General features: G+C 37.3%; 2 protein-coding genes and 1 long non-coding RNA gene across 5 annotated transcripts in view; 1 reads left to right on the forward strand and 2 right to left on the reverse strand.

The window, feature by feature from the left end:
- The window catches only part of LOC133663527 (dentin sialophosphoprotein), a 28,670-nt gene extending 27,875 nt beyond the window's left edge, over positions 1–795 (reverse strand). For both annotated transcript variants that reach the window (XM_062068059.1, XM_062068058.1), the window contains exon 1: positions 679–795. In XM_062068059.1, coding sequence (XP_061924043.1) covers positions 679–700 — 22 coding nt within the window. In that variant the 5' untranslated portion in view covers positions 701–795. The remainder of the gene's footprint in view (positions 1–678) is intronic.
- A 940-nt stretch (positions 796–1,735) lies between these two features.
- Positions 1,736–25,421, forward strand: tp53i13 (tumor protein p53 inducible protein 13). 2 transcript variants are annotated; one of them, XM_062068061.1, is made up of 9 exons: positions 1,736–2,055; positions 2,130–2,222; positions 5,273–5,308; positions 5,577–5,635; positions 5,781–5,859; positions 6,347–6,475; positions 11,600–11,785; positions 20,372–21,230; positions 23,315–25,421. In XM_062068061.1, the coding sequence occupies exons 1-9, from the start codon at positions 1,957–1,959 to the stop codon at positions 23,419–23,421; spliced, it is 1,647 nt and encodes a 548-aa protein (XP_061924045.1). In that variant the 5' UTR covers positions 1,736–1,956; the 3' UTR covers positions 23,422–25,421. The 2 variants fall into 2 exon arrangements, with proteins under 2 accessions (XP_061924045.1, XP_061924046.1); XM_062068062.1 differs by having other exon boundaries at positions 2,130–2,207.
- On the reverse strand, positions 2,165–25,873 carry LOC133663529 (uncharacterized). Its single transcript, XR_009828364.1, has 6 exons — positions 25,858–25,873; positions 20,979–21,213; positions 6,656–6,769; positions 6,314–6,497; positions 2,385–2,452; positions 2,165–2,265 (listed from the first exon to the last, which is right to left on the reverse strand). It is a non-coding gene; the product is annotated as an uncharacterized LOC133663529 (long non-coding RNA).
- Between the last annotated feature and the right edge of the window lie 782 nt (positions 25,874–26,655).

Consider the following 26,655-nt stretch of genomic DNA (forward strand, 5'->3'; position numbering starts at 1 on the left):
TGGATAGACTCTGGATTCAAATTCTTCAATTTCCAACATGAGGAAATACTTCTATACAACAAAGGACATCATATGGCTGCACTACCTCATTTTCATACTATACTTTTTAACAATTACAGTTATTGAAAGTTGATTACGAGGGGTGTGAATATTTGGGCACCTAACGAATCGATCCGAGTGACAATTCGATTCAGAATCGATTCTTGATTCAACACGATTCTCGATCCAAACCGACTCTCACAATGTATTATTTGGTATAATAATTGTAATGAAACAGTAAGCAGGTTATAAAAACTATTTATGGTTGCACATAAGTTGGGCTAAAAACTTATTTTTAAAAATGTATTCTTAATATAAAAAAAATAAAAATTAATCCAATTTTGAAAATTATGAATCAATTTAGAACTAGTATGAATAAGAATCGGGTTTCAAATGTGGAGCGATTTTTTGTGCACCCCTACCAAATAAATTAATAGGGAACAAATATATGATGTGCCACTCCTCACAACAGACCGCAGAAACACCCACTGGACTGTGTAACCTGTGTTATGTCAAATCATTATACACATGCACCTACTAAATACTCATCAATATTACTCCTGAAATAGTTGTTGAGTAGATTTACATGTTTTTTCACCTCTCAAACTAAAAAGGCAAGTATAAAAGCAATTAGCAAACCTTTAGTGAAAGTGTAATCCATGTTTTCCCACCCTTCTCCCTTGGAGAAGTCTCCTCAAACACACCCTAGGTCCAGGTTTAACAACATAGGTGTGAGTGCACACAGAATGAATGATAGGGTTGGGTCTTTAAGTATTTGCAAAGTTGGGCAGAGCATGGGGAATTTCAAAATAAATTAAAATAAAACTACCACTATTGAAAAACGACTAGAAAATGTATATTAGGTGTACTAAACACAATATTTTTATACCATTAAACGTCTGGGATGATGAAACCTGATTCGTTATATGTTTTGTTAGACATGAAATGAGTTGGCTACCTTTATTTTGAAAAGTCGCCTTTTACCTGTGCCATCAGGTAATGCCTGCTACTCTGCCTGTGGTGACGTGCTGGTGTATGTCTGTGGTCAAAACCCGTAAAAAATTAGTTTGGTGCTATTTCTTACTAAGCTGGTGTAATACTAGCGCTGAAATGTTATGCACAGACAAGTTGAGATAGGCTCCAGCACCCCCCGCGACCCCGAAAGGCACAAGCGGTAGAAAATGGATAGATGGATGGCAGTTGTACATTAGATAATGGGCGACATGACCATAAAGTATTATTGTGTTGCTAAAGCAAAGGATAAATGAAACCGTCATGCTAACCCTGAACACTGCGGCAAACTCAGTCAGCAAATAGTTTATTTGACAACAAATATTTTTTTTATTTTTTAGGTTTGTTTGTATATATATATGTTTTTACTTACTCCGTCTTCTACTAAATATGAAATGCGAAAAACTATTACTCCTTTTCAACTTCCGTATTGAAGCAGGTTTCGATTAATGTCGTTCCAGAATTCCAACTGTTTTACCAAAATAAAAGTCCAGAAGCAGCTTGTACATCTAAAACAGATTTGCATATTCAATTTTGTTTGGTGAAAAAAACACTAAAATATGCCATTAAAGAATAATATGAGCAAGTACACCCATGAACAATTCATATTATTAATTAAACCAAACCCATGTACTAATAGTTGTGTGTATTCTGAAAGTTCAGAGAAATCACTTCCGTTGTTGACGTTTATGAGTGACCGCTATACTGTATTTTTAAAGTTAACGACTCTTTAGTGTTCTTATGTAGGAGCCGTCTCGCACTACCGAGTGGGACACGGACGACGTCTTGATAAACTTACTTTTTTAAACTCAAGGAATATTTATGTTTCGGACTGTTTTCATTGTCTTTGTGCGTTGTTGACGCCACTTCATGGAGCTCTTTCTTCCACCTGCGTGACTGACAAGCATGCCGACCCACACGGTGACCGTGCTGGCCGCTCTGTCGTTGTGTTTGGGTCGATGCACTGTGTCTGAGTACCACAACTCATCATGTGACAATGGGAAGGTGAGCGCGTTTCCACTGATAAAGTGTATTGCATTGTGTAAAATAATTGACTGGAGACTATTTAATCTGTGTAGATATTTTTGGAAAGGGACCTACCTTTAGATGCTGCCTATACGGCATGTCCGGTATCTGCCTGGTCTGACTCCACTCAGGTAACCATGGATACAGTAGGTATCATCATTATCTTGGTACACATGCTTACAATTCTGGCTTTTCAAAGAAAAAAGTAACACAATTATTATACATAATGTAGTTGGAGTTTACACTCTTGCAGTGATCTTTAAAGATATACTAGTTTAAACCCGTCCACAGTGCATCCCGCCTCTCACCCAAAGTCAGCCGAGATAGGCTCCAGGAGGACAAGCTGTGTTGAAAATGGATGGATGGCTCTTGCGACCTGTGTAGAAATATGGGGAAATAACTACAAAAGTACACTTCATTCATTAACGCTGTTACAAAAAAGATCAGTTAGAATAACACATTATGTTGGATATAGAGAACATACAAGCCCTTTATTATTGAATCAAAAATACTGAAATTCCACGACATAGTGAATTTGCAAACAGCAAAAATGATACACAAAGCAAACTACAATCTGCCACCCAAGAATATACAACAATTATTCTCAACAAGAGGAGAAATATATTCTTAGATAAAAATGTAATTTAAAACAATTGTACGCACGTACAACACTTAAGACCTTCAGTATATCAGTATGTGGAATTAAATTATGGAATGGATTAAGCAAAGAAATCAAACAATGTACTAATATGATCGACTTCAAGAAACTCTTCAAACTTAAAGTGTTTACAAAGTACAAAGAAGAAGAACCATGATAAATTTATCTCATCCATCCATTAATTTTCAAGATAATCTTACTCATCTCACCATATGAAATATAACTTACTTCACCAATTATTTATTTATTTATATTTATTCTTATTACTTATGGAGTATATCGTGAATAAATTGAGAACAGGAAGTGAACAAAAGTTTTAGCAACTGCTATGTAAAGGAAAAGGGGTAGGATTAAATAAGCTCTGCTTCTTCCTACTCCTTTTCGAACATGTTGAATAGAGAAACTGGAAATTGTGATGTATCATGTTGTATGCATGCATGCATGTGCGAAATAAACTCAAACTCAACTCAAAGTAGTCCCAAATCAATGTCTCCCACTGAAATGTATTGACATCAACTTCATTGGTGCTTGGCTCCCATGAAATAGCACAATTTTAACATGTAACATGCGTTTTAAAAAGAGAAACACAATTTTATATAAATATTGTACAAAACAATACAATAGAATACACTACTAACAATTGCAGCAGTTTTATGAAGTAATACGATTAACATTTTTAGCATTTACATTAGAGTAGGGGTGTCCAAACTACGGTCCGCTGGCGTCTTCTGTGTGGCCCGCGAAACATCCATGAGTTTATTAAGGAATCTGAATTGCTACAACTTTTCCACCATCTTCGGGACAACATGAGTAAATCAGGTGTAAAACTGTGAAGTGTGCACAGCACAGCATAAACCTATATAACCCAATCCAAACAACCTTCCCTACTCATGGCGCAAAAAAAATCCAACCAACACAGAAAAGTCAACAAACATCGTCACACATAAACACAACGTGCCCACTGAACTTGGTGGATATTATTAAAAAAAATGTCCAAGCACTATACAAAATTCAAAATTACACCCAGTTAAATCCATTACAATGCAGGATAGGAAAAATGCAAAACACTCTCACCACACTTATCCATGTTGGGCACATTTTAGTTGCTTGATATTTCTGATTAATTACAAAACTTCAAGGAGTTCGTCACGGAAGTAAACAAGGTAGGAGTCGATCTTTCACATAATCTTAATATCCAATTGTATTAATCATTGATTATATATCCATTATATTAATATAGGTTGTACACACAGTGTTTCCCACACATTCATTTATTTGTGGCGGCCCGCCACGAAAGAATTAAGGCCGCCACAAAAAAATTATAATTTTTTTAAATGTTTTAATTTTTTATTTATTTATTTATTTTATTTTTTTGGTCCTGTCCAGCTTCTCAGGCAAATCATATAGTTGATGTAGATGCCCATATCGGCTGTTCAGATTTACTTTACAAAAGAGAAGTGTAGGATCAAGATTTTTGGAGCTCTTTGTTCAGTGGATCAGATGTTTAATGAAGCTTTGTGTCTATCTACCACCACTACTGTTTTCTGTTTATTTGTTACTGACTGTGGCAGGACACCTCTGCCTCTGTTTCACTTTATGTTGCTGGTAAATAATATGGTTGTAGTAGTAGGCTAAAGTTAAATTATTTAGTATGCACTAATTAAAGGGGCCGAGCTTTAAGAGACATTTTAGCTTTTATATTTTTATAAGATATATTTTTTGTAAGAACCACAATTAATAAATATATTTCAGTGAATAACTTATTGTTCAAATCTGTATATAAATATGTACATACAGTGTTGTAATTATATTGTAAAATGGATGGATGGATGGATGGATGGATGGACGTTTAAAACAAAACTGTTATTATTAATTAGTAAGTGTACATTTTTTTAGCCTTTTTAGAGAAAATCATATAATTGTAGTAAATTATGCAAATCACTCGATGATGTCATGGTGACCACGCCCCCACCGCCACAGGTATCTTGGCAGTTTATGGGAAACACTGACACATATACATGTATATTCTATATATATGTTTTTACTTTACATGCAGTCGCCATCGGCCCAAGGCCAAATATTTGTAGTTTAATGTAGCTCCCAAGTCAAAAAGTTTGAACATGTGTAGATAGGATTTTAACATTCTTGGCTGGCATTAGACTGAGTCTGCAGCAGTATGCTGCAGACCAGCAGTGATAGGCTCAAATTGCTTATTATGACTTAACTGCAGTATGTATGCTATAAGCTAATGCGAGTGAGTAAAACTGGAAGGTCTATTGTGGCATTTGCTATGCCAACTAATGGCGTGGATGTTTGTAACTCAAATTTTTGCTTGCAACTCAAAGCATAACAATTATCTGAGAGACAGCTTGTATCTCCTAACTCTCTTCAGTTGGGGGACTCTTATGTTGAGGTACCACTTAGTTTCAACACAAGAACCACCCCATGACAATTTGGCCATGTGCGGGGCGACAAACACCTCACATTTCATGCTGCTGCTCCAGATGTTTGACTACTGTTCCATTTTTTACTCTTCAGAGGCTCCCAAGTGTTGACACAGTGTATGATCCGGAGGTGAGTAAACACACACACCACTGTTTCGAAAGGCGCTGCCTTCATTGAATTTTCCCTGACCCTTGATGTGCAACATGGCACGGCCTCTTGTTAAAGTCAAACAACAACCCAATGCATTTTAAGCAAATGACAATGAACAAAAAGACGCTTTTCAAAAGGCACTCCATCGTCATTGTTCGCCTCACCCTGTACATGACATTAGGCTTTTTGATGGCTTACTCTTTCAACTTGTTGAACAAATTAAATGTGACCACATTTCTTTTAACAGCCCGCCAGGCGGATCTGCATGGATAAGCCTATTTCCTACCACCACAAGATCCCTAACAGGTAAAACTGTGCCGAGAAACACTTGTGCCTGTGGATGGCTATAATATGCTTTGTTTTTGTCCTTTATTTCGGGGCACCACTTTTAGCATTCATGCAAAAATGTATCGTTTCTCCTGTTGTGTGACAATGTACATGTGTGTTTCAGTGGTGCATACAGGCCGGTCAAAGCAGAGAGCGGCGAGTATTTGTACTGCCCCCCTCAACGCTGGCTCAATAATCTGCATGTGAGTGCCATCTTTCCATCACAGATACACTAATCAGTGTTAATCACAGCCGCATGAGGACAAAAGTGTGATCATTGTTGATTGTACTGAACGTGTGGATCAATACTGAAGTTTCAATACCACCGTTACCAGATCTTTGTGCTCTAATATCGATTCTCAAATAAAAATATCGATACTTTTGATACTTTCAGTTCAGGGATGTCCAAACTGTTTCCACTAACGGCCGCATGTTGAAGAGTCAAACTATGCGGGGCCCATATTAAATATTTTTATATATATAAAAAAATGCTAAAAACAGATATTGTGTAAGCTTTGTATTATAGGTGATAATGTGACCTTGGACCTAATGTAGCTCAGACATATTATTACCCTTTTAAAATCAGTATGATTCTGGCTTTATGACCTTTGATTTGTGATAAGTCAGTGCTGTTCTTCAGTAAATTGTCAATACTACCTCCTTTTGGTTGTGTTTGTTGTGTGTTTCCAGCATGAAGCTGCTGTATTGCTCTATCATCCCTGTGCTGCTGTCAGCGAGCGGCTCTTTCTGTCCATCCTGGCCAACTCCTGTCTGCCTGACTACATCATCAGCCCACATCCATGGCTCAGTGAATCCACGGTCAGGAAACATACCTCATTGCCTAAACACAAAGGCGGAATGAGCACAGTTAAGCTATGAACATAAGATAAACAAAATGTATTTATATTATATATTGCCTTTCAAATCTGAGATCGGTAGGTTGTGAGTTCAAACCCCGGCCGAGTCATACCAAAGACTATAAAAAATGGGACCCATTACCTCCCTGCTTGGCACTCAGCATCAAGGGTTGGAATTGGGGGTTAAATCACCAAAATGATTCCCGGGCGCGGCCACCGCTGCTGCCCACTGCTGTTCACTGCTCCCCTCGCCTCCCTGGGGGTGATCAAGGGTGATGGGTCAAATGCAGAGACTAATTTCGCCACACCTGGTGTGTGTGACAATCATTGGCACTTTAACTTTAACTTAATAAACAAAATGTATTTATATTATATATTGCCTTTCAAATTTTGTCAACAAATTACTGGGTTGTTAAATAAAGTCATGCTTTTGCACATGTACTGTAGATGTTTTACTGAATTAAACAGAGCAAGCTAGTATTTTGTTGTGGGAGTGCAGCATGTTGCTTCTATGTATACAGTACATATAAGAGATAAGGTGTGCAATATAGAAAACAAACTGTATTATGTATGAAAGTAGTTTAAGGTGTTTTTGACTTGAGGTGTACAGAATTTTATTTTTATTTTTTATTACCCATATTTAAGAAAACAGTTCAGTTGATCGATGTTCATATACATTTCAAAACAATTAAAAGACTACTTAAAACTCCCAGTATATGGAGTATGCAAAAATGTACTTGTATACAACACATCTCATCGCTAAGATGTAATGAATACTTGACATCTTGTGTTTACAAATGCAATTAATACATGTAAAAAAAGTCAACGTTAGTAAACATCATAAAATACAATTTTTGCATTAAAACTCCCAAGTTATCGTTTTTCAGAAATATCCATCTTGTTTAAGAGTTAATTAATGGGTCTAAAGTAGAAGCATTTAATGATAGTTTGGAAGAATTATTGTGTAAGGTGAAGGAAAATAAAACATTTGTCATGTGTGGCGACTATAACATAGATCTGCTAAGCTCACCCAGAAATAAATCAACAAGAGACTTCTTGGATGTGGTATATAGTAGAGGGCTTTATCCATTGATCACCAAACCCAGTAGAATAACGACAAATTGTGCAACGTTAATTGATCACATCTTTATAAATGACATAAAAAATAATATAAAAAGTGGACTAGTAATTAATGATATAAGTGACCACTTACCTGTGTTTCTTACTTATGACTGTACAATTGATAAAAAGAGGGAGGAAAAAACTCATAGATATGTAAGGAAAAGAACTGAAGAGGCAATAAATAGGTTTAGGAAGGACTTATTTGAAACAGACTGGAATGAGGTGTATGGGGGAGAAGCAAATGCTGCATATGAGGCTTTTCTTAATATATATTTATCATTGTATGAAAAGCATTGTCCGAATGTATGGAAACAAAGAGACAGCTACAATAAAAAGCCTTGGATTATAAAGGGACTACAGAATGCTTGTAAAAAGAAAAACAAACTTTATAGAGATTTCATAAAAGTAAAAACAAAGGATGCTGAAACAAAATATAAGGTTTACAAAAACAAATTGATAACAATAATGAGACAAGCAAAAAGAGAATATTATAATAATTTACTAGAAAAAAATAAAAACAATATCAAAGGAACTTGGAATATTCTGAACAAGGTAATAGGAAAAACATCTGGGCCTACAAACCCACCAAGCCATTTTATCAATGAGGATAATAAGATGATAACAAATATGAATGAAGTGGCAAACGGATTCAACTCTTTTTTTGTGAATGTTGGACCCAAATTGGCAGAGAGTATTGGAGAACATAAAGATATACAGAGTGGATGGAGAGGGGGAAGCAAAGTGCTACAGTCCATGCTTCTAGGAGATGTTAGTGAAAATGAAATTGTATCGGTGGTAACAAAACTGAAAAATAAGACATCAACAGACAGTGATGGTATAGACATGATAATTGTAAAAAAGACTATTGACTGTATCATCAAACCTCTTTGTTATATTTTTAATCTTTCTTTTCAAACAGGGACCTTTCCAAATAAAATGAAGGTAGCAAAGGTAATTCCACTCTTTAAAACGGGAGATAAACATAGATTCACTAATTACAGACCAGTGTCACTACTGTCACAATTTTCTAAAATAATTGAAAAAATATTTGTAAAAAAATTAGATAGTTTTATTGAAAAGAACATGCTGTTGAGTGAGAGCCAGTATGGATTCCGGACCAATAGATCCACTGCTTCAGCTGTAATGAATATAATTGAGGATATAGCAACAGCAACTGATAATAAGAAATACACTATAGGGGTATTTATCGATCTTAAAAAAGCATTTGATACTATAGATCATTCTATATTATTGTCCAAGTTGTATTCATTTGGTGTGAGAGGAGTAGTTTTAGACTGGCTAAGAAGTTATTTAGATAATAGACAAGAGTTTGTGGATTTTATGGGTAATACATCTGAACAAATGAGGATTGAATGTGGAATTCCACAAGGTTCGGTTTTGGGACCAAAATTGTTTATTTTATATATTAATGATATATGTGAGGTATCAAAGTTATTGAAATTTGTATTATTTGCGGACGACACCAACTTTTATAGTTCGGGACACGACTTAAAAGCATTATCAAAAATTATTGAACAGGAAATGATTAAACTTAAGAGATGGTTTGATGCCAATAAATTATCATTAAATGTAGAAAAAACAAAGTTCATGATTTTTTGTAAGAGGAAAAGGGAGGAAACGATCAAATTGTCAATAAATGGAATAGATATTGAAAGGGTTTCTGAACTTAGATTTTTAGGAGTGATACTGGATGACGGTCTGACATGGAAATCTCATATTGCACATCTGCGGAAAAAGATGTCTAAGAGTATTTTTATATTAAATAAGGTAAAATATGTGTTAGATTATAGGGCAATGCGTATATTGTATTGTGCACTTATATTGCCATATATCAACTACTGTGTGGAAGTGTGGGGGAACACATATAAGAGTAACATAAAGGCATTGTATCAACTACAGAAAAGAGCTATAAGGATTATTCATAAAGTAGATTACTTAGAACACACTAACATATTATTCATTAATTCAGGTTTATTGAAATTACAGGAGCTAGTAAAGTTACAGACATTATGTGTCATGTTTAAGGCTAAAAGCAAAACATTACCAGCAAATTTACAAAAAATGTTTGTCATCACTTCTGAGAATGAAGAGCATAGAAGAAAAGGTCATTTCCAACATCAGTATTCAAGGACAACTTTAAAACAAATGTGTATATCAGTGGTGGGGGTTAAACTATGGAATTCTCTTTATAATGAGATAAAAGATTGTAAAAATATATTCAAATTGAAAAAAATATATAAAGACAGAACAATAAAATCATATGGACAGCCATAAGTGTTTACATTTTGCTTTATATTTATTAATTTACTTGTTTTTTGCCTGGTTTTGTATCTGTTTTGTATCATCCTGTGAGGTGTACCTGTATATTACTTCTTTTGTATTTTTGTTCGGTTTGTACTTCATGAAGTTTTGCACTTGTGTTTTTTTTGTTTTGTTTTGTTTTGTTTTGTTTTCGTTATATTTAGATGTAATTGTTGGTTCACATATCATTAAGTAAGACTATGTATTATGTGAAGGGGGCAGGAAAATATAAGATTTTTCTTCATCCTGCTCCTTCTCAGGCATTGGTGTGTAACGGTGTAACTGAATAATTGTGGTATAATTGTCTATCAAAGATGCACATCAATGAAGGAGACAAATAAAAATGAATGAATGAATGAATGAATGAATTTCAGTTAGGAATGTACTAATCAATCGGTATCGGACAATTTTTGTGAAAAGTATGTAATCGCCATTGTTGATTAATTTATTTAAATTCTGATCGCCTCTGGCTGACATTGTATTTATTTTTTGTCGCCCGGATGACAAGAGGTTAACAGCTAATTATGTGTTTTCATACACAGTGAGAGCGCCTCGGTCTGATTGCAGACAGCAGTATTTATTGAGTGTTATTAGCAAACATGCAAACACTTTTAATGTGCACAAAATACATTTATATTCACTCAAACATTTTTTATTCTTCGCTTGAGTTTTTTGAGGTTTGTGCTTGCAAAATATATTTTTCTGTCCTTGTAAATCTTTCTTTGCGACCTCAAAATTAAGACACAAGTATAACACCATAGATCGATTCCACAAATTAGTGGTGCTGATACCAAATATTTAGTGTATTTTTTTTTTCTTAATGTTTACAAACCCAAGGAATAATTTCTTGGACACAGGATGACTTTGAGGGCAAAAACCAGTGTTTATTAGGTTGTAGTTTTTGCTTTTGTTAAGTTATTGTGTACTATTGACTTTGTTTTACTCAAACAATTGTATCTAATAAAAGACTATAAGGAAGTAGTTTCAATTTTGTGCTGATATTGTTAAACTGTCAACAGCACTCACTATAAATACAAAAATGTAGTTTATACATCGTATAGGTATTGGTATTGGCCGATCTCACTCACTGATGGTCAGCATCGGCAGCATAAAACCCTGATAGGAACATCCCTATTATAAATGAGTTTAACACCAGTGTTAGTCTAACTGTGTTGATTTTTTTTGTGGTAAACTGCCACAAATAGATTTGGTGCTCGCTCTTCGCCCTCATTCATAAACACATTATAATGGCACCATCTGTGAATACAGCTTGTCATTACAACTCCGTTCAGTAGATGGCATCTTTTTAACACACCTCATACGCACTATGTCTGCCAAAGAATAAGAAGTAGGTCGGCTGGATCAGTGTTGCCAACTTAGCGAATATTCAGAACCCTCTATAGACTCTTAGCCTTTAGCAACAAATCTAGCGACTTTTCCTGGTCTTAATGGGCATTTTTAGAGACTCAGTAACATAAAACTATGTATTGCTCTTCTCCACGAGCAGCGAGTGCTGCTGTGGTTGTTTCTTTATTTTTTGACTAAGGTAGACTTTTAAAGATAATACATTTGTAGTGGATTGATTTCTAGTCGTTTGAAGCACTAAGGCACTTATTTGCAATATTGTCTATTATGTGTTTAGCCAATAGCGTTGGTGTCTTGGGGGCGAACGTTGGAGCTGTCCACCGCCGCATCTTTAGACGTTTGTCATTGGCTGCAGAGCACGATGACCACAAGTGAACGGATCCGTGGAAAATACAACCTGCTGTTGACCCTGTCATCTGAACAGAAGCACACGCATGGAAAGGAAGGACAGACCGAGCCCAAGGTATTACTATAAAGGAGACTTGACTATACTGTATATACTGCAGTCACATACCCAAAACGTGTATCTATTCACATACTAACATTGGAAACACATGTCCATTCACGTACACGTCTTGTAAACAACGGTCTACTATCATACACATAATGTGGCAACACTAAATTGGCCCTAATTTGTGAATGTGAGTGTGAATGTTGTCTATCTGTGTTGGCCCTGCGACCAAGCGGCAACTTGTCCAGGGTGTACCCAGCCTTCCACCCGAATGCAGCTGGGATAGGCTCCAGCACGCCGCGACCCCGAAAGGGACAAGTGGTGGAAAATGGATGGATGGATGGATAATGCAATTCATCATTCACATACCCAAAACATGTCTATCCATTCATACTCACAAATGCACAGCAAACATCTAACCATTAACATACATATAATTTAATGTGTCTGTCCATTCACATATGAACACACTGCACTCACAGATTGTATTTGGCCATTTACACATAATGCCATTCGTATATCATTAAAGGGGAACTGCACTTTTTTTTGGAATTTTGCCAATCGTTCACAATCATTATGGGAGACATGAACACATATGTCTTTTTCAGGGAGGGGGGGTGCAAAGATGATAAACACTCGGAAGATGCAGCCAATGGAAGTCACTATTGTAGCTTTCAAAACCCTCCATCAAAGTTATGTATACACACTGCAAGTCTATTTATAATGTAGGAACAGACACGTTCATAACAATATGTAATATGTACAATATTTGCCGTATTTTGATAATTTTAAGCATTGCCGTAACTAATTTCTCAACGCATTTATTTCCATTTCCATAGCAGCACACTTCTGACTTCTGGCAACAACTATGTGTCCTACTTCCGGAAACAAAGACGAGTAGGCTTTTTAATCATGGCAGACTTGGTAATAGACAACGAAGACGACTATTTTTGGTCAAGTGAGGACTCACAACCTTATCTTATTTGAATCTGAATATACGAAGGATAAACTACCGCTTCTAGAAGAGAGTACGAGAGCAGACGGAAGCCAAGAGAGTGAGGCTAAAGCGTATCGACGCTGCAAAATGTGGAATTTGAAGCCATGCTATTTCGACATAAATGGAGTGCTTACCCAAATAAACCAGAAAAAACGTCCCCGGTCAGCTGGACCAAACAAACAACTGTCCATTGAGTGAGTCACACTTCATGATTTACGTGCTGTGTGTATCATGACAGACAGCATTTACTGTCTGCCTAGCTGTGTACAAACAAAACAAGAATTGTGAGCTAATACTTTACAGATACTGTAAAATGATTGTTCATGTTTTTCAATCAGTACCGATTAGTGTCTTATCGCATTGTCTTTTGCAGTCCAAACTCAAACGCGTTTCGTGTTGACGCAGTTGCTAGGTTATCTCCTGCCATAGCTAGCTTTTACAGCTAATACCGTAGCACTCCAATGTGTTACTATGCGACAAAAAGAGTTCCTCAGTGTTCGCTCTTACAGTAACAATGTTGCTATGCAGTTTGGTCATCATGCATGTTACAGAACGTAAATGAAGTATTGTTGACGGTTTTTAATACATTTTTAAAGTGATTTAGAAGTAGTATTGATTGCTACCATTAGCTGCATTGCTAGCCACCAAGAAAAAGCCGATTTTTACATGTGAAAATGCAATAAGAAAGAGTAAAATTTTTGTATTCTTGTCCCTCATAAAGATTGTAAACCATAGGCAATATTCCAAAAAAAAGTGCAGTTCCCCTTTAACTTAAATACATCAGTCTATCATTTCAGATACAAAAAATGTATTTATAAAGGAGCCATATGTAAGAATCTGTCCAGAAATGGTACTGCAATCAAGGTCAAAATAGTGTAGTCTCCTCCCCCTGTCCCTGACCTCGGTTGACAGATACGCAGCCGAATCCAGCTCGATCGACTGGGCTACTCCAAGGAACTTCAAATGGTGAAAGAGGAGTCCTACGCTGTAGGACCGACATAGGGTTATTGTCAGTACTATCAGAAAACTTGGACTTAGACAAACTTTATTGATCCACAAGGGAAATTGTTCCACACAGCAGCTCCGTTACAAAGGATTGAAAGGATAATGCAGGTATAAAGTACACTAAAACAAAGACTAAAACGGGCTACAACCAACGCTAGCAAGGGTTATACTGGTGAAAATAAGTAAAGCATGCTTAGCAGCCTAATGTACGCCCAAAACTAAAGAGCCAATAGGCTACTGTTTCAAATGTTTCAGATTGCCATATAACTTGGTACATGTAGTCCACAATATGCAAATACAAATGAGGAATTATTTTATCATGTGATTTGGCTGTCACCATACGTTTCACATTGCAATAACAGCCGTGATAATGTTGGAACCCATTTCCTCAGCATGTATGCATATTGAGAACGAAATAGGCATTGAGACTACCCATATCTGCATAGGTTTTATTTGTTGAAAATATATTTTGCCCTGTCAGTTCAATTACACATCGACATACAGGATAACGGGCATATATATCCCCCGTTAGCCTGTATGTCGATGTGTCATCGAACTGGGCTATACGTATGCTCCCATTGACCGGGCTAGCATGCTAGGCAATTGAAATGTCCATTTTCCATTTATACCATGAATTGATTTACGTGGACCCCGACTTAAACAAGTTGAAAAACTTATTCGGGTGTTACCATTTAGTGGTCAATTGTACGGAATATGTACTGTACTGTGCAATCTACTAATAAAAGTTTCAATCAATCAAATAAAACAATTAATAAGAAAACGTAAATGCCTTACTTACCTATCAAGGAGGAAATGAGCAAGTTTGGCATCAGATGAAAATATCTTCTCCGCCTTTAATCGTCTCCATCTTTCAAAGGCATCCCTGATACAAATCCTCGTTTTGTTCCTGGCTTTGTCATAAATATGTTGAGAATCGTAACAAGGCTTTTTAGATTTACTAAGGTCTGACATGTTTAGTAACTTTACCAGTGGCAGTAGCTAGACGAAGATGGCGGTGCGTAACAAGCAACCTGGATGTAACACACTCACAGACTTTCTAATTGGTTGAAACGGTGGAGGGAAGGGACATCGAAATGAAAACAATAACACGATTTGGGGGCTGTAAATCTAATTTTGAAATGAGCATATCCTGGCTGAACTACTGTTATCAGTTAAAGGTATTTGAAAAGAACATGATCTATTAATGCCTTTTGACATATCAGGGCCATTTAATGATGACTTGACATGCAATTCTTACATATGGCTCCTTTAATTTACATACATGTAAGGCAATCTATCATCCACATACACAAAACAGTTTGTCTGACTATTCACATACAGTACAAACACAGCTGTCTATTTACATACACGCATTAGATAAACATGTCCGTGACCTTTCTCACACACACATACACGCAAGCACACACAATCATTCTCACTCAAACACACCCAATGTAAACGTATGTCTGTCACTTCACATACACACAATGTAAATATCCTAAGTCCATTTACGTCATGCGCACATACTGTAAAAATGTGTATGTTTATTAACATCGGAAATCTGTTCACAGTCACATGCCTTTCCATTGACATTCACAAAACGCAATTTATTTATTATTCATGTATACAAAGAGTTTAAACATTGGTCTATCCACTCACATCAACACTGTAAACAGCTGCCGGTCCATTTCCATGCAAACACTGTAAAAATGTGTGTCTATAACATATATATAACTAGGGTTGCACGATATACGATTTTAAATTATATAAATATGGATGCCGATTTTTATTCCATGGCTGTATTGTGATAATGCATGTTGATAAGCAAGCTATTGCTTTGTCCTGCAAATTTCACTGCGATAAACAAACAGCTGTGTTCTCAACACAATGTAGCATGCGTGCTAGCAAGCTAGCGACTAACGTCCCTCCACAGTGCATGAAGGTTTCTAAGTCACTAATCTTTACCTCCATTGTATCATTATTACTAGAGGACATGTAATAGTTAAACAAGCTACACAACACCTTGTAGGAGTATAGGAGAAGCCATGCTAACCACTAAGCTAGATCTTGTGAATATGAACAGCGGTGAGTTGATTGATACAAATGTTGGAAGTAACAATACCAATTGTAATATGGTAAATGGGTTATACTTGTACCATACCATACCATACCAACTTTATTTATAAAGCCCTTTAAAAACAACCACAGTTGAAGAACAAAGGGCTGTACACCACAAACAAATAGAGGCAAAGGAGTCAAGGACAGACTAAAAAATAACATTTAAAACAGAAGTAAAATACAAATTGAAAAAACAAATACAAATTACCCTAAGAACAATTTGTTAGATAAAAAGCAGTTAGAAAGTTAAAAACAGTTCAAAAAAGTTTAAAGTCTCATGCTTGGTTAAAAGCCAGTGAATAAAAATGGGTTTTAAGAAGGGTCTTAAAAGTAGCCAAAGAAGGGCCCTGTGTCACATGGAGAGGGAGATGGTTCTAGAGTTTGTATAACGCTTTTCTACCTTCAAGGTACTCAAAGCGCTTTGACACTATTTCCACATTCACCCATTCACACGCACGTTCACACACTGATGGCGGGAGCTGCCATGCAAGGCCCTAACCACGACCCATCAGGACGCCACGCCGTCCCCAATATCTGTATGTCAATACTACAGTAATATTTGTTTCATTTTTACAATTGTTTTTTGTTGTGTTAGGTATTGTTTACACTAGAGATGCGCGGATAGGCAATTATTTCATCCGCAACCGCATCACAAAAGTTGTCATCCACCCGCCATCCACCCGAACTAACATTTTATCAAAACCACAACCGCCCGCCACCCGCCACCCACCCGTTGTTATGTATCTAATATAGACGATGCAAGGCATTCCTGTTAAAGAAAGGAAACTGATCCAATGCAGCAGAGACATTCAATGCGTGCCAAAAAATACATAGTTAAATGTTGTTACCCACATACGAAAAACGAGCAGCACTCTTTGAAACAGGCAATTATTCATCAGGCACTGCTGCAGCTGTCACGCCAAATATCTTCCCCCTACAAAAACCTTAACCCCCCCCATTTACTTCCGTGGTCATTGACAGCGATCCGTAGCACTTCGGCTAAGACTGCCCGTCGCTGGAAGGATACTTCGTCTTTGACAGCTGCTGGAATCTGAAGAAATCGATTATTGTTTTTTTTTTGTACAGGCGCGAAACAGGACAGTCGCGTGCGGGTTAAGGACCCCCGGCAACTTTGTGACTTTATTGGACGCAGCCCCGGAAGTAAATGGGGGGGGGGCTTTTGTAGGGGGGAAGAAATTTCGCGTGACAGCTGCAGCAGCAGAGTGCTGCTCGTTTTTTGTATGTGGGTAACAACATTTAACTATGTATTATTTTTTTTCTGAATTGGTTCAACCACCACCCGCCCGAATCTATTTAAAATCTATTTTTTTCGTCATGCATCCGCCCGACCCGCGGATTATCCGCGGTTGTGTCCGCAAACCGCGCATCTCTAGTATACACACAAAAAAATATTCCTTGGACACAGTGGGACTTTAAGGGCAAAACACAAAGGATTGAAATCTGAACCAATAGTAGTGTTTTCTTATGGTAAGTTATTTTGCGCAATTGACATTATTTTGCTCAAAATTTGGATGTAAATAAGGGAATAATGTAATAATTTGAATATTTGATATTGTTACACCACCATCCTCGGTTTTTGTCTGATTATAATTGTGATTTAAAAAAATTAACCATTCAATGAGTTTGAACATATTATAACCAATACTGGTCGACTTGGTATTGGGTCGATACCCACATTTTTTTGTGTCACTTAAAACGAATGTAACATATCGAAACAACTGAATGTAATTAAAATGTAGAATTACATTTTAACAGAAGTATAGATAAAACCATGTTACGGCTGAATGTAACCAATTATAGTAAATTAGCAAGTAGATGTAACTCAGGTGGTTTGGCCTGCTGCCTTTATCTCATTCCGCAAAGGGAGAAGAAGCTGGTCGCCCGCATGAGAGGCGAGTGTGCTGACCACTGAGCCATAAGCCTGGGCTGTGTAACTTGGCAGCCAGCACACTTGAAGTCGTCAGGGAGTGGGGTTTACTAACACCTGGCACAGCCACACTGACTAGCCTCCATTACATAGACTTCATATTAATTTTGAGAAAATAATACAACCGGACGCATACGTCAGCAGCCGAATTAGCTTTTGTAGTTTGTTTAGAAATGGTTCTATTATCATTGATTGTCTGTCAATTTGTGCACATTCATCATGTGCAACCCCTGTAAAAAACACAATTGAGGATGTTTATTCAGTTGTTTAATTTTGTATTTAAAAAAAAAACAGATAACATACATGACTCAAAACTACAACAAATTGAAATTGCAACTTTCTGGCTTTAATAAACACTGAAATAAATCAAGAATATAAATTGTGGTATTCAGTGACAGTTTCATTTTTAGATCAAGCAGAGTGAAAAAAATATAAAATCACTCAATTCTGGGGAAAACATTTTTTGTATCACCCTCTGAATTTTCATTTTCAAAGCTAACACTTGCATCTGTTTAAATCTGTTCATTAGTCTGCAGTTAAAATGGAGTGTCTACACCTTGGAGAGCTGTTGCACAGGTGGATTGATATGAATCATGGCTCCAACACGAGAGATGTCAATGAAACAAAAGGGGATTACCAAACTTCTTCAAGAAGATACAATGTCACGCAATGTTGCAAAAGATGTTGATTGTTCACTCTCAGCTATCTAAAATGTGGGCTGTCACACCAAATTTCTTCCCCCCTACAGACCCCCGCCCCTCATTTACTTCCGTGGTCATGTTTTCTCTTACGTCATGTCATTGACAGCGATCGATAGCACTTCGGCTTTGACTGTCCGTCGCTGGAAGGATACTTCGTCTTTGACAGCTGCTGGAATCTGAAGAAATTGATTATTGTTTTTTTTTTGTACAGGCGCAAAACAGGACAGTCGCGTGCCAGTTAAGGACCCCCGGCAACTTTGTGACTTTATTGGACGCAGCCCCGGAAGTAAATGGGGGGGGGGGGGGGGGGGGGGGGGGCGTTTGTAGGGGGAAGAAATTTGGCGTGACAGGGCCAAGTACAAACAAGATTGGAAGGTTGTAAAAGGCAATATTGGTAAACCAAGGAAAGTATCAAAGCTTCATAACAGAAAACTTAAAATATGTCTTGAAAACAAAAAATGCACAACAAAACAAAAGAAGAACAAATGAGCAAAAACTCTAGTCGTCGTCTGTGACAGAACTTTAAGAAACCACTTGAAGGAAATAAGATTTAAACACAAAAAATTTAAACAAAAGCCGTTATTAACTCTTAAACATAAAACAACAAGGTTTCAATGGGCTGAGGAAAAGCAATGGAGGACTATGGATGACGGGATGAAAGTCATATTAAGTGATGAATCGTAAATCTGCATTGGGCAGGGGGATGATGTTGGAAATTTTGTTTGGTGTCATTCCAATGAGATTTATGAAGACAACATGCACATTTCCACAGTCATTGATGATATGGGGCTGCATGTCAGGTAATGGCACTGGGGAGATAACTGTCATTACATCTTCAATAAATGCACACGTTTACATTTTGGACACTTTTCCTATTCCATCAATCGAAAGATGTTTGGGGATGATGACATATTTTTTCAAGATGATAATTCATCTTGCCGTAGAGCAAAAACGGTAAATACTTTCCTTAATAAAAGATACATAAGGTCAATGTTATGTCCTGCAAATATTCTGGGTCTCAAGCCAATGGAAATCTGTGGTGAAAATTGTCCATCACAGTACTCCAACCTGCAAAGCTGATCAATCAGAGAAAGTTGGAGAAAGATTGATGAAGAGTAATTTTTGTCACTCGTCCATGCCTCAGTGACTGCAAGATGTTGTAAAAGCCAGAAGTGGTGCAACAAAGTACTAGTAGTGCACAGTTTGTTTGTTTTACATGATTCCATAGTTTTCTTCAGAATGAGTGATTTAAGCTTTTTTTCCACTCTTCTTGATCTAACAGTTAAACTGTTACTACCTACCACAATTAATGTTTTTTTTAGTGTCTCTTAAAGCAAGAAAGTTGCAATTTGAAATGACTATAGGTTTGTGTCATTAGACTTAGACAAACTTTATCGATCCGCAAGGGAAATTGTTCCACAAAGTAGCTGAGTTACAAAGGATGGAAATGATTGTGCACACAAGGGCACAAAAAGAGGGCGAAAACAAAGGTATAAAGTAGACTAAAAATGTACCATAGTAGCAATATAAAATATAACATATATGTAATATTTACATATTATGAATACAATATATCCATCCATCCATCCATTTTCTTAAAGTATATAAAATATACTGATACATCATGTTATTATATTATATATGTATAATATATATATACATGTCTGTTGTCTGCTTTTTTTCTACCAAAATTAAACAACTGTATGGACATCCTCCAAGTATGGAGATTCCATAATCTTTGCCAGGAGTTGTATTATTTATGTAATTTTCAGAAGGATACAATAACCTTGAGTAGACGTTTCTAAGTAGCTGTTCGTTCAAATCCCCAGGAGTCTGTGGGGCAATGCTGTGAGCGGATCATCTCGTTGTGGCTGAAAGAAACGCTCCAGGCAAGAAAAGATTCCCAGCTTAAGAACAGAAACAGGGAATCAAGGAAGCGGCAAAAAAGAGCTGCTATCCGGTTCGAACTGAAGAAGGTTGCAATGACGACTATAAAAGCAAACGGTACAACTCAGGCACTCGATTTTTTGGCAAAGCCAAAACTGAAAACCACCACCAATAATCCTGAGGACCCTTTAGACCACAACAGCACTCAAGGACCTCCAATAGCTTTTACAGGCCATGGCCTGAGGGATGCAACATCTGCCACCAAGATGCAAAATCAGGCTTTCTCAGCCTGGCCCCCAAACATGCCAGGGGCTACACACAAGACACCACTCAGGGTTCCCGAACACAGTGCCAGTGCTCAAGTTAAAGGCTCCTTGGAACAGAGCGAGCCAGCGAGATATGGCCCCACTGCAGAAAGACAAGTGCTGGATAGTACAGAAGTAGACGTAAGAGAAAGAGAGATGGACAAAGATGACACTTATTTATTAAAAAGACAAGACGGGCCTCCACCCTCAAAACACTCCAAACCAGCGGTAGTGAATTACTTACCTGACTGTGGTAGCTGCATCCAAGACCAACAGTGTGCTTGCAAGGAAGACTCTAAGGGCCGGGCCTCGCTTGCAGGCAACGGCTTGCTGAGGCACCCCAGGTCCGATGAGGCGGTGTGGGCTGCAGCGGCACTGGGCTTCTTGCTGGTTCTCCTCACGCTGTCTGTGTTGCACACACGCCTCTACCGCCACTGGAGGACCATGCCTAGTCTCTACTGGCACGACACACGGCAGGACTATGACAGTGTGGCAGGTTTGTACACATTAGAAACCCTTTTCATGTTCACAGTGGTCTTTTAGTTGGCTGGAGCACACAGTAGGTATACTTATCACATATCCTTGTATTTTAACAAATGTGTCAACAATTTAGATCAGGGGTTCTTAACCTTTTTAACCTTAGGGCCCAACGTTTCCACTACAGAACACTCAAAGTCTAACACTGAAATAGTAATCTTACTCCTGAATGTAATCGTATTCAATTATATCTAGAGATGTCCGATAATGGCTTTTTTGCCGATATCCAATATTGTCCAACTCTTAATTACCGATTCCGATATCAACCGATACCGATATATACAGTCATGGAATTAACACATTATTATGCCTAATTTTGTTGTGATGCCCCGCTGGATGCATTAAACAATGTAACTTTACCATGAATTGATTAACGTGGACCCCGACTTAAACAAGTTGAAAAACGTATTTGGTGTTACCATTTAGTGGTCAATTGTACGGAATATGTACTGTACTGTGCAATCTACTAATACAAGTTTCAATCAATCAATCAAAAACAAGGTTTTCCAAAATAAGAGAACAACTTCAACTCCAGTTATGGAACAAAATGCCAACATGGCACTGCCATATTTATTATTGAAGTCACAAAGTGCTTTTTTTTTTTTTTTAACATGCCTCAAAACAGCAGCTTGGAATTTGGGACATGCTCTTCCTGACATAATCCTGGAACCCCTACAACTATGGGAAATACTATACTTTGACTTTCACAAAGTGCATTATTTTTAATTTTTTTTAAACATGCCTCAAAACAACAGCAACAAAAACAATGAAGGCACACAGCTTCAGTCCAGAGTATACTCTACGTCCGTGTTTTACCGGATATGTACCGCTCCGTACAGCGGCGTTTTAAAAAGTCATTAATTTTACTTTTTAAAACCGATACCGATAATTTCCGATATTACATTTTAAAGCATTTATCGGCCGATAATATTATCGGACATCTCTAATTATATCCAATTATAGTTTAACTGGATAAACTTTGTCAAATAATAGGAAACCAAGTGTTAATTACAAAGTATATTATCAAAGCCAGTGGCGTGCGGTGAGGTTAATGTCTGGTGAGGCACGACTGCATCATCACAGTCAAATTTAAAAACATATGAACCTGCAGTGCAGGTGTACCTAATGTTGTGTCCCTGCGGTCGTTCGCGGCTCCGAGCATTGTTGTTTTTGCACTTTTTGGCTTCTTAAGTGACTTTTTTTGGGTGGATTCGGTCTTGCACGTGGAGGGTTTGGGTGTGGGCTTTGGTTGGTGTGGCTGCGGCGCTCCCGTCGGGCGGTGAATTCTGCGGCGGAGGTGCTTGGCACCAGGAGGCGGGGTTATGAGACGAGCCTCCAGTTTTATGATCGCTCAGCACAAGAAATAGGTTACACACATGCAGTTGTTGACAAAGTACACTGTACATTATATACCTCAGCTAACTAAACTATGGAAATGTATAATATAATTCATATAGCAATACGGTCTCACTGCACAGCAGGCCAGCAGTTAGCCGAGTCATTGTGCACAATCCATGTTGAGGCACAACTGAGTGACGTGCCTCAACTGGCTGCTGATCACCGCACCGTCTCTTCTCAGTATTTGAACGGCAAATGTGAAAATAAAAATAAAAATAATCTAAAACTGGTGAAGTTAAATGGAAAATAACTTTAGTATAATCACCGGATACATATAACAATTTAATTATTATTTTTTTTCTTTTTACTTTTTTTTTCTTTCCATGATGGCAGGTGAGGCCCCGCCTCCCCTGCCTCTAGTGACGGCACGCCACTGATCAAAGCTTAGATCAGGCTGATTACAAAACAAAATACTGCAAAAGAAGGGACATTTACATGCAATCACACTGTTCTAAAATAAATACATTCTAACTAAATTAATAAAAAAACTGAAGTGCAAATTAAAACACAGTTTCATGACTGTAGTCATCATTTTTGCGTTTACCAAATTTGAGATTGTCAATACTGCCACAAGTGGTTAAGAAACACTGATTTAGATGATATGAAAAAATATTATTCTTTATCTTATGTGATTGTGTCTTACAGATGTTATTCGTAGGAGCCTGCAAATTGCAAAGAAGAGGCGGAAAAGAGGCAGAAGACAAGAGTGCGCTCTCTTGCCTGGTACCTCCAGCTCAGATGAACTGATGTAGGCAAGAGGAGGAATTATTGTTTTGTTTGGTGGACTGCATCAAGGGTTGGAATTGGGGGTTAGATCACCAAAAATGATTACCGGGCGCGGCGAATGCTGCTGCTCACTGCTCCCCTCACCTCCCAGGGGGTGATCAAGGTTGATGAGTCAAATGCAGGGAAATACTTTTGCCACACCTAGTGTGTGTGTGACAATCATGGGTACTTTAACTTTCGTTTTTAATTTGCTGGATTCAAAAGGACGTTTTACATTCTAGCCTTATAAAAGTGTCGCATTGAACATGTTACCATACAGTCACCTTAAAGGCCTACTGAAATGATTTTTTAAAATTTAAACGGGGATAGCAGATCCATTCTATGTGTCATACTTGATCATTTTGCGATATTGCCATATTTTTGCTGAAAGGCTTTAGTAGAGAACAACGACGATAAAAGTGCAAACTTTTGGTCGCTGATAAAAAAAAGCCTTGCCTGGACCGTAAGTTGCGTGACGTCACCGGAGGAAGGACTCCTCACATTTCCCCATTGTTTACGATGCAGCGAGAGAGATTCGGACCGAGAAAGCGACGATTACCCCATTAATTTGAGCGAGGATGAAAGATTCGTGGATGAGGAAAGTGAGAGTGAAGGACTACAGTGCAGTGCAGGACGTATCTTTTTTCGCTCTGACCGTAACTTAGGTACAAGGGTTCATTGGATTCCACACTTTCTCCTTTTTCTATTGTGGATCACGGATTTGTATTTTAAACCACCTCCGATACTATATCCTCTTGAAAATGAGAGCCGAGAACGCGAAATGGACATTCACAGTGACTTTTATCTCCACGACAATACATCAGCGAAGCTCTTTAGCTACTGAGCTAACGTGATACCATCGGGCTCAAATGCAGATAGAAACAAAATAAATAAATCCCTGACTGGAAGGATAGACAGAAGATCAACAATACTATTAAACCATGGACATGTAACTACACGGTTAATAATTCCCAGCTTGGCGAAGCTTAGCAATGCTGTTGCTAACGACGCCATTGAAGCTAACTTAGCAACGGGACCTCACAGCCCTCATCTGCTCATCAACACCCATGCTCACCTGCGTTCCAGCGATCGACGGAAGGACGAAGGACTTCACCCGATCATCTGTGCGGTCGGCGGCTAGCGTCGGCTAGCGTCGGCTAGCGCGTCTGATATCCAAGTCAAAGTCCTCCTGGTTGTGTTGCTACAGCCAGCCGCTAATACACCGATTCCACCTACAACTTTCTTCTTTGCAGTCTTCATTGTTCATTAAACAAATTGCAAAAGATTCACCAACACAGATGTCCAGAATACTGTGGAATTTTGAGATGAAAACAGAGCTTTTTTGTATTGGATTCAATGGGGTACCAATACTTCCGTTTCAACGATTGACGTCACGCGCATACGTCATCATATATAGACGTTTTCAACCGGAAGTTTAGTGGGTCATTTAAAATTCCAGTTTATAAGTTAACCCGGCCGTATTGGCATGTGTTGCAATGTTAAGATTTCATCATAGATATATAAACTATCAGACTGCGTGGTCGGTAGTAGTGGGTTTCAGTAGGCCTTTAAACATCACATGCAGGTAATGTAAAGATGTTATGTTTGAGAAATGAATATTATATTTTTTAACAACCAGACCTGAACATAGGCTAAACAACGTTTTTAGATTTTATTGTACATTGTTTCCTAGTGTACTAATGAGTCTGCGCATTCAGGTATTAAGTCACCTGATTTGACCTACCTGTTTAGTTATACTTTTTGTACCCTTTAAAATGTTTTATGTTACTGTTTCAAGTAAAACCAGTAGTAAAACGTGTGGTATTGTTTTGTTCTTTTGCCACATACTGTAATATTTGGTAAGTATTCTGGGTGACATGACTTTATTGAATATAATAAAGGATAAAGGGTGACATAGGAAATATTTCATTGTATACATGTCCAAAAAAAAAAGGTTGATTCGAAGTTAAATTACCGGTAAATAAATGGAATGGATTTTTTCTATTAAACTGTCTTGATTATGTTCCATTGAGATATGCAAATATATTTAGATGTTTATGGCTTGGTATGCACATTCTACATATTTTGAGTACTGCTTCAACCGAAGATAATATAATATTTCACCCAAAATAAAATTATTAATAATGATAAATAACACAAATAGAATTTAATTTGAGCAAAAGAACATATATTAGTTTATAATTGTTGAAATATATTGAGTGGCTTGTTGGCATTAATGCTATCGTGGCAAAAGTGTCATGGCAGGCTTTCCATAGCAATTTTAAGGCAAAACGACAGATTTTTTTTTTCTACAAAATCTTTGAAGAAATATAGTAAGAACAGTCGGATACTTTTTTATACAAACTGTCAAAGCATTGACATTTTAAGTTTAAATTTACCTTTAAAAACTAACAAATACCTACCATCACTACCTGTCAGTCCGCCATTTTGAAGTATTCTGGGATGGTCACATGACTGTCACAACGGGTTGCCAGACATATAATTATCGTTCATATTTGGACAATTTCACCCTCTTTTACAGTCAATATGTTCCCGATAATGCGGCTTCACCACATCGTACATTTTTTGGTGGTATTTAAAAACTATTTTTAGAGCATATTCTAACAAATATGGTCCTAAATTAAGCATTCGGATAAGGACTATGATACAAATGGCCAAATAAGCTAAAAATATCAATAGGATTGGCCACTAGAGGAGACCAAAGCAATCTCTCATAACGTTGACAAAAGTATTTAGAAGATCGTACAGTTTTTCTCTAGCTATAAAAATATTTGGTTCATAAATTATTAACAGTGATAAACAAAGGACATCAGTATATGCTTAACTTTAAAAAAAAAAAAAAAAAAATTTTTATTATACCTTTTGTGTTATAGCTGACAAAGCAAATAGTTGTTAATGTTATATCTAATATCCCTCATTATAAATTAATTCTTTTAATTTTAAGAACAAGAAAACTAGCTGCAGACCAAAAATGGCCCCCTCGGTCGCACTTTGGATTCCTGTCTTAATAAATCACGTACAAAGCATTTAAAGAGCTGGTTTCCGCCAGGTGTGTCAAGTTAATAAATAAAAGTATAATTTTATCATTTGAGTATAAAAGCCGTGTGTTGTAATAGAAATACAAATCAATAGATAGTAAATAAACAGTAAAATATGTTCTTAGGCAGTTTTCTTTTATTATACCTTTTGTGTTATAGCTG

The sequence above is a fragment of the Entelurus aequoreus genome, linkage group LG13, assembly GCF_033978785.1.
Source record: "Entelurus aequoreus isolate RoL-2023_Sb linkage group LG13, RoL_Eaeq_v1.1, whole genome shotgun sequence".
Classification (NCBI taxonomy): Eukaryota; Metazoa; Chordata; class Actinopteri; order Syngnathiformes; family Syngnathidae; genus Entelurus; species Entelurus aequoreus.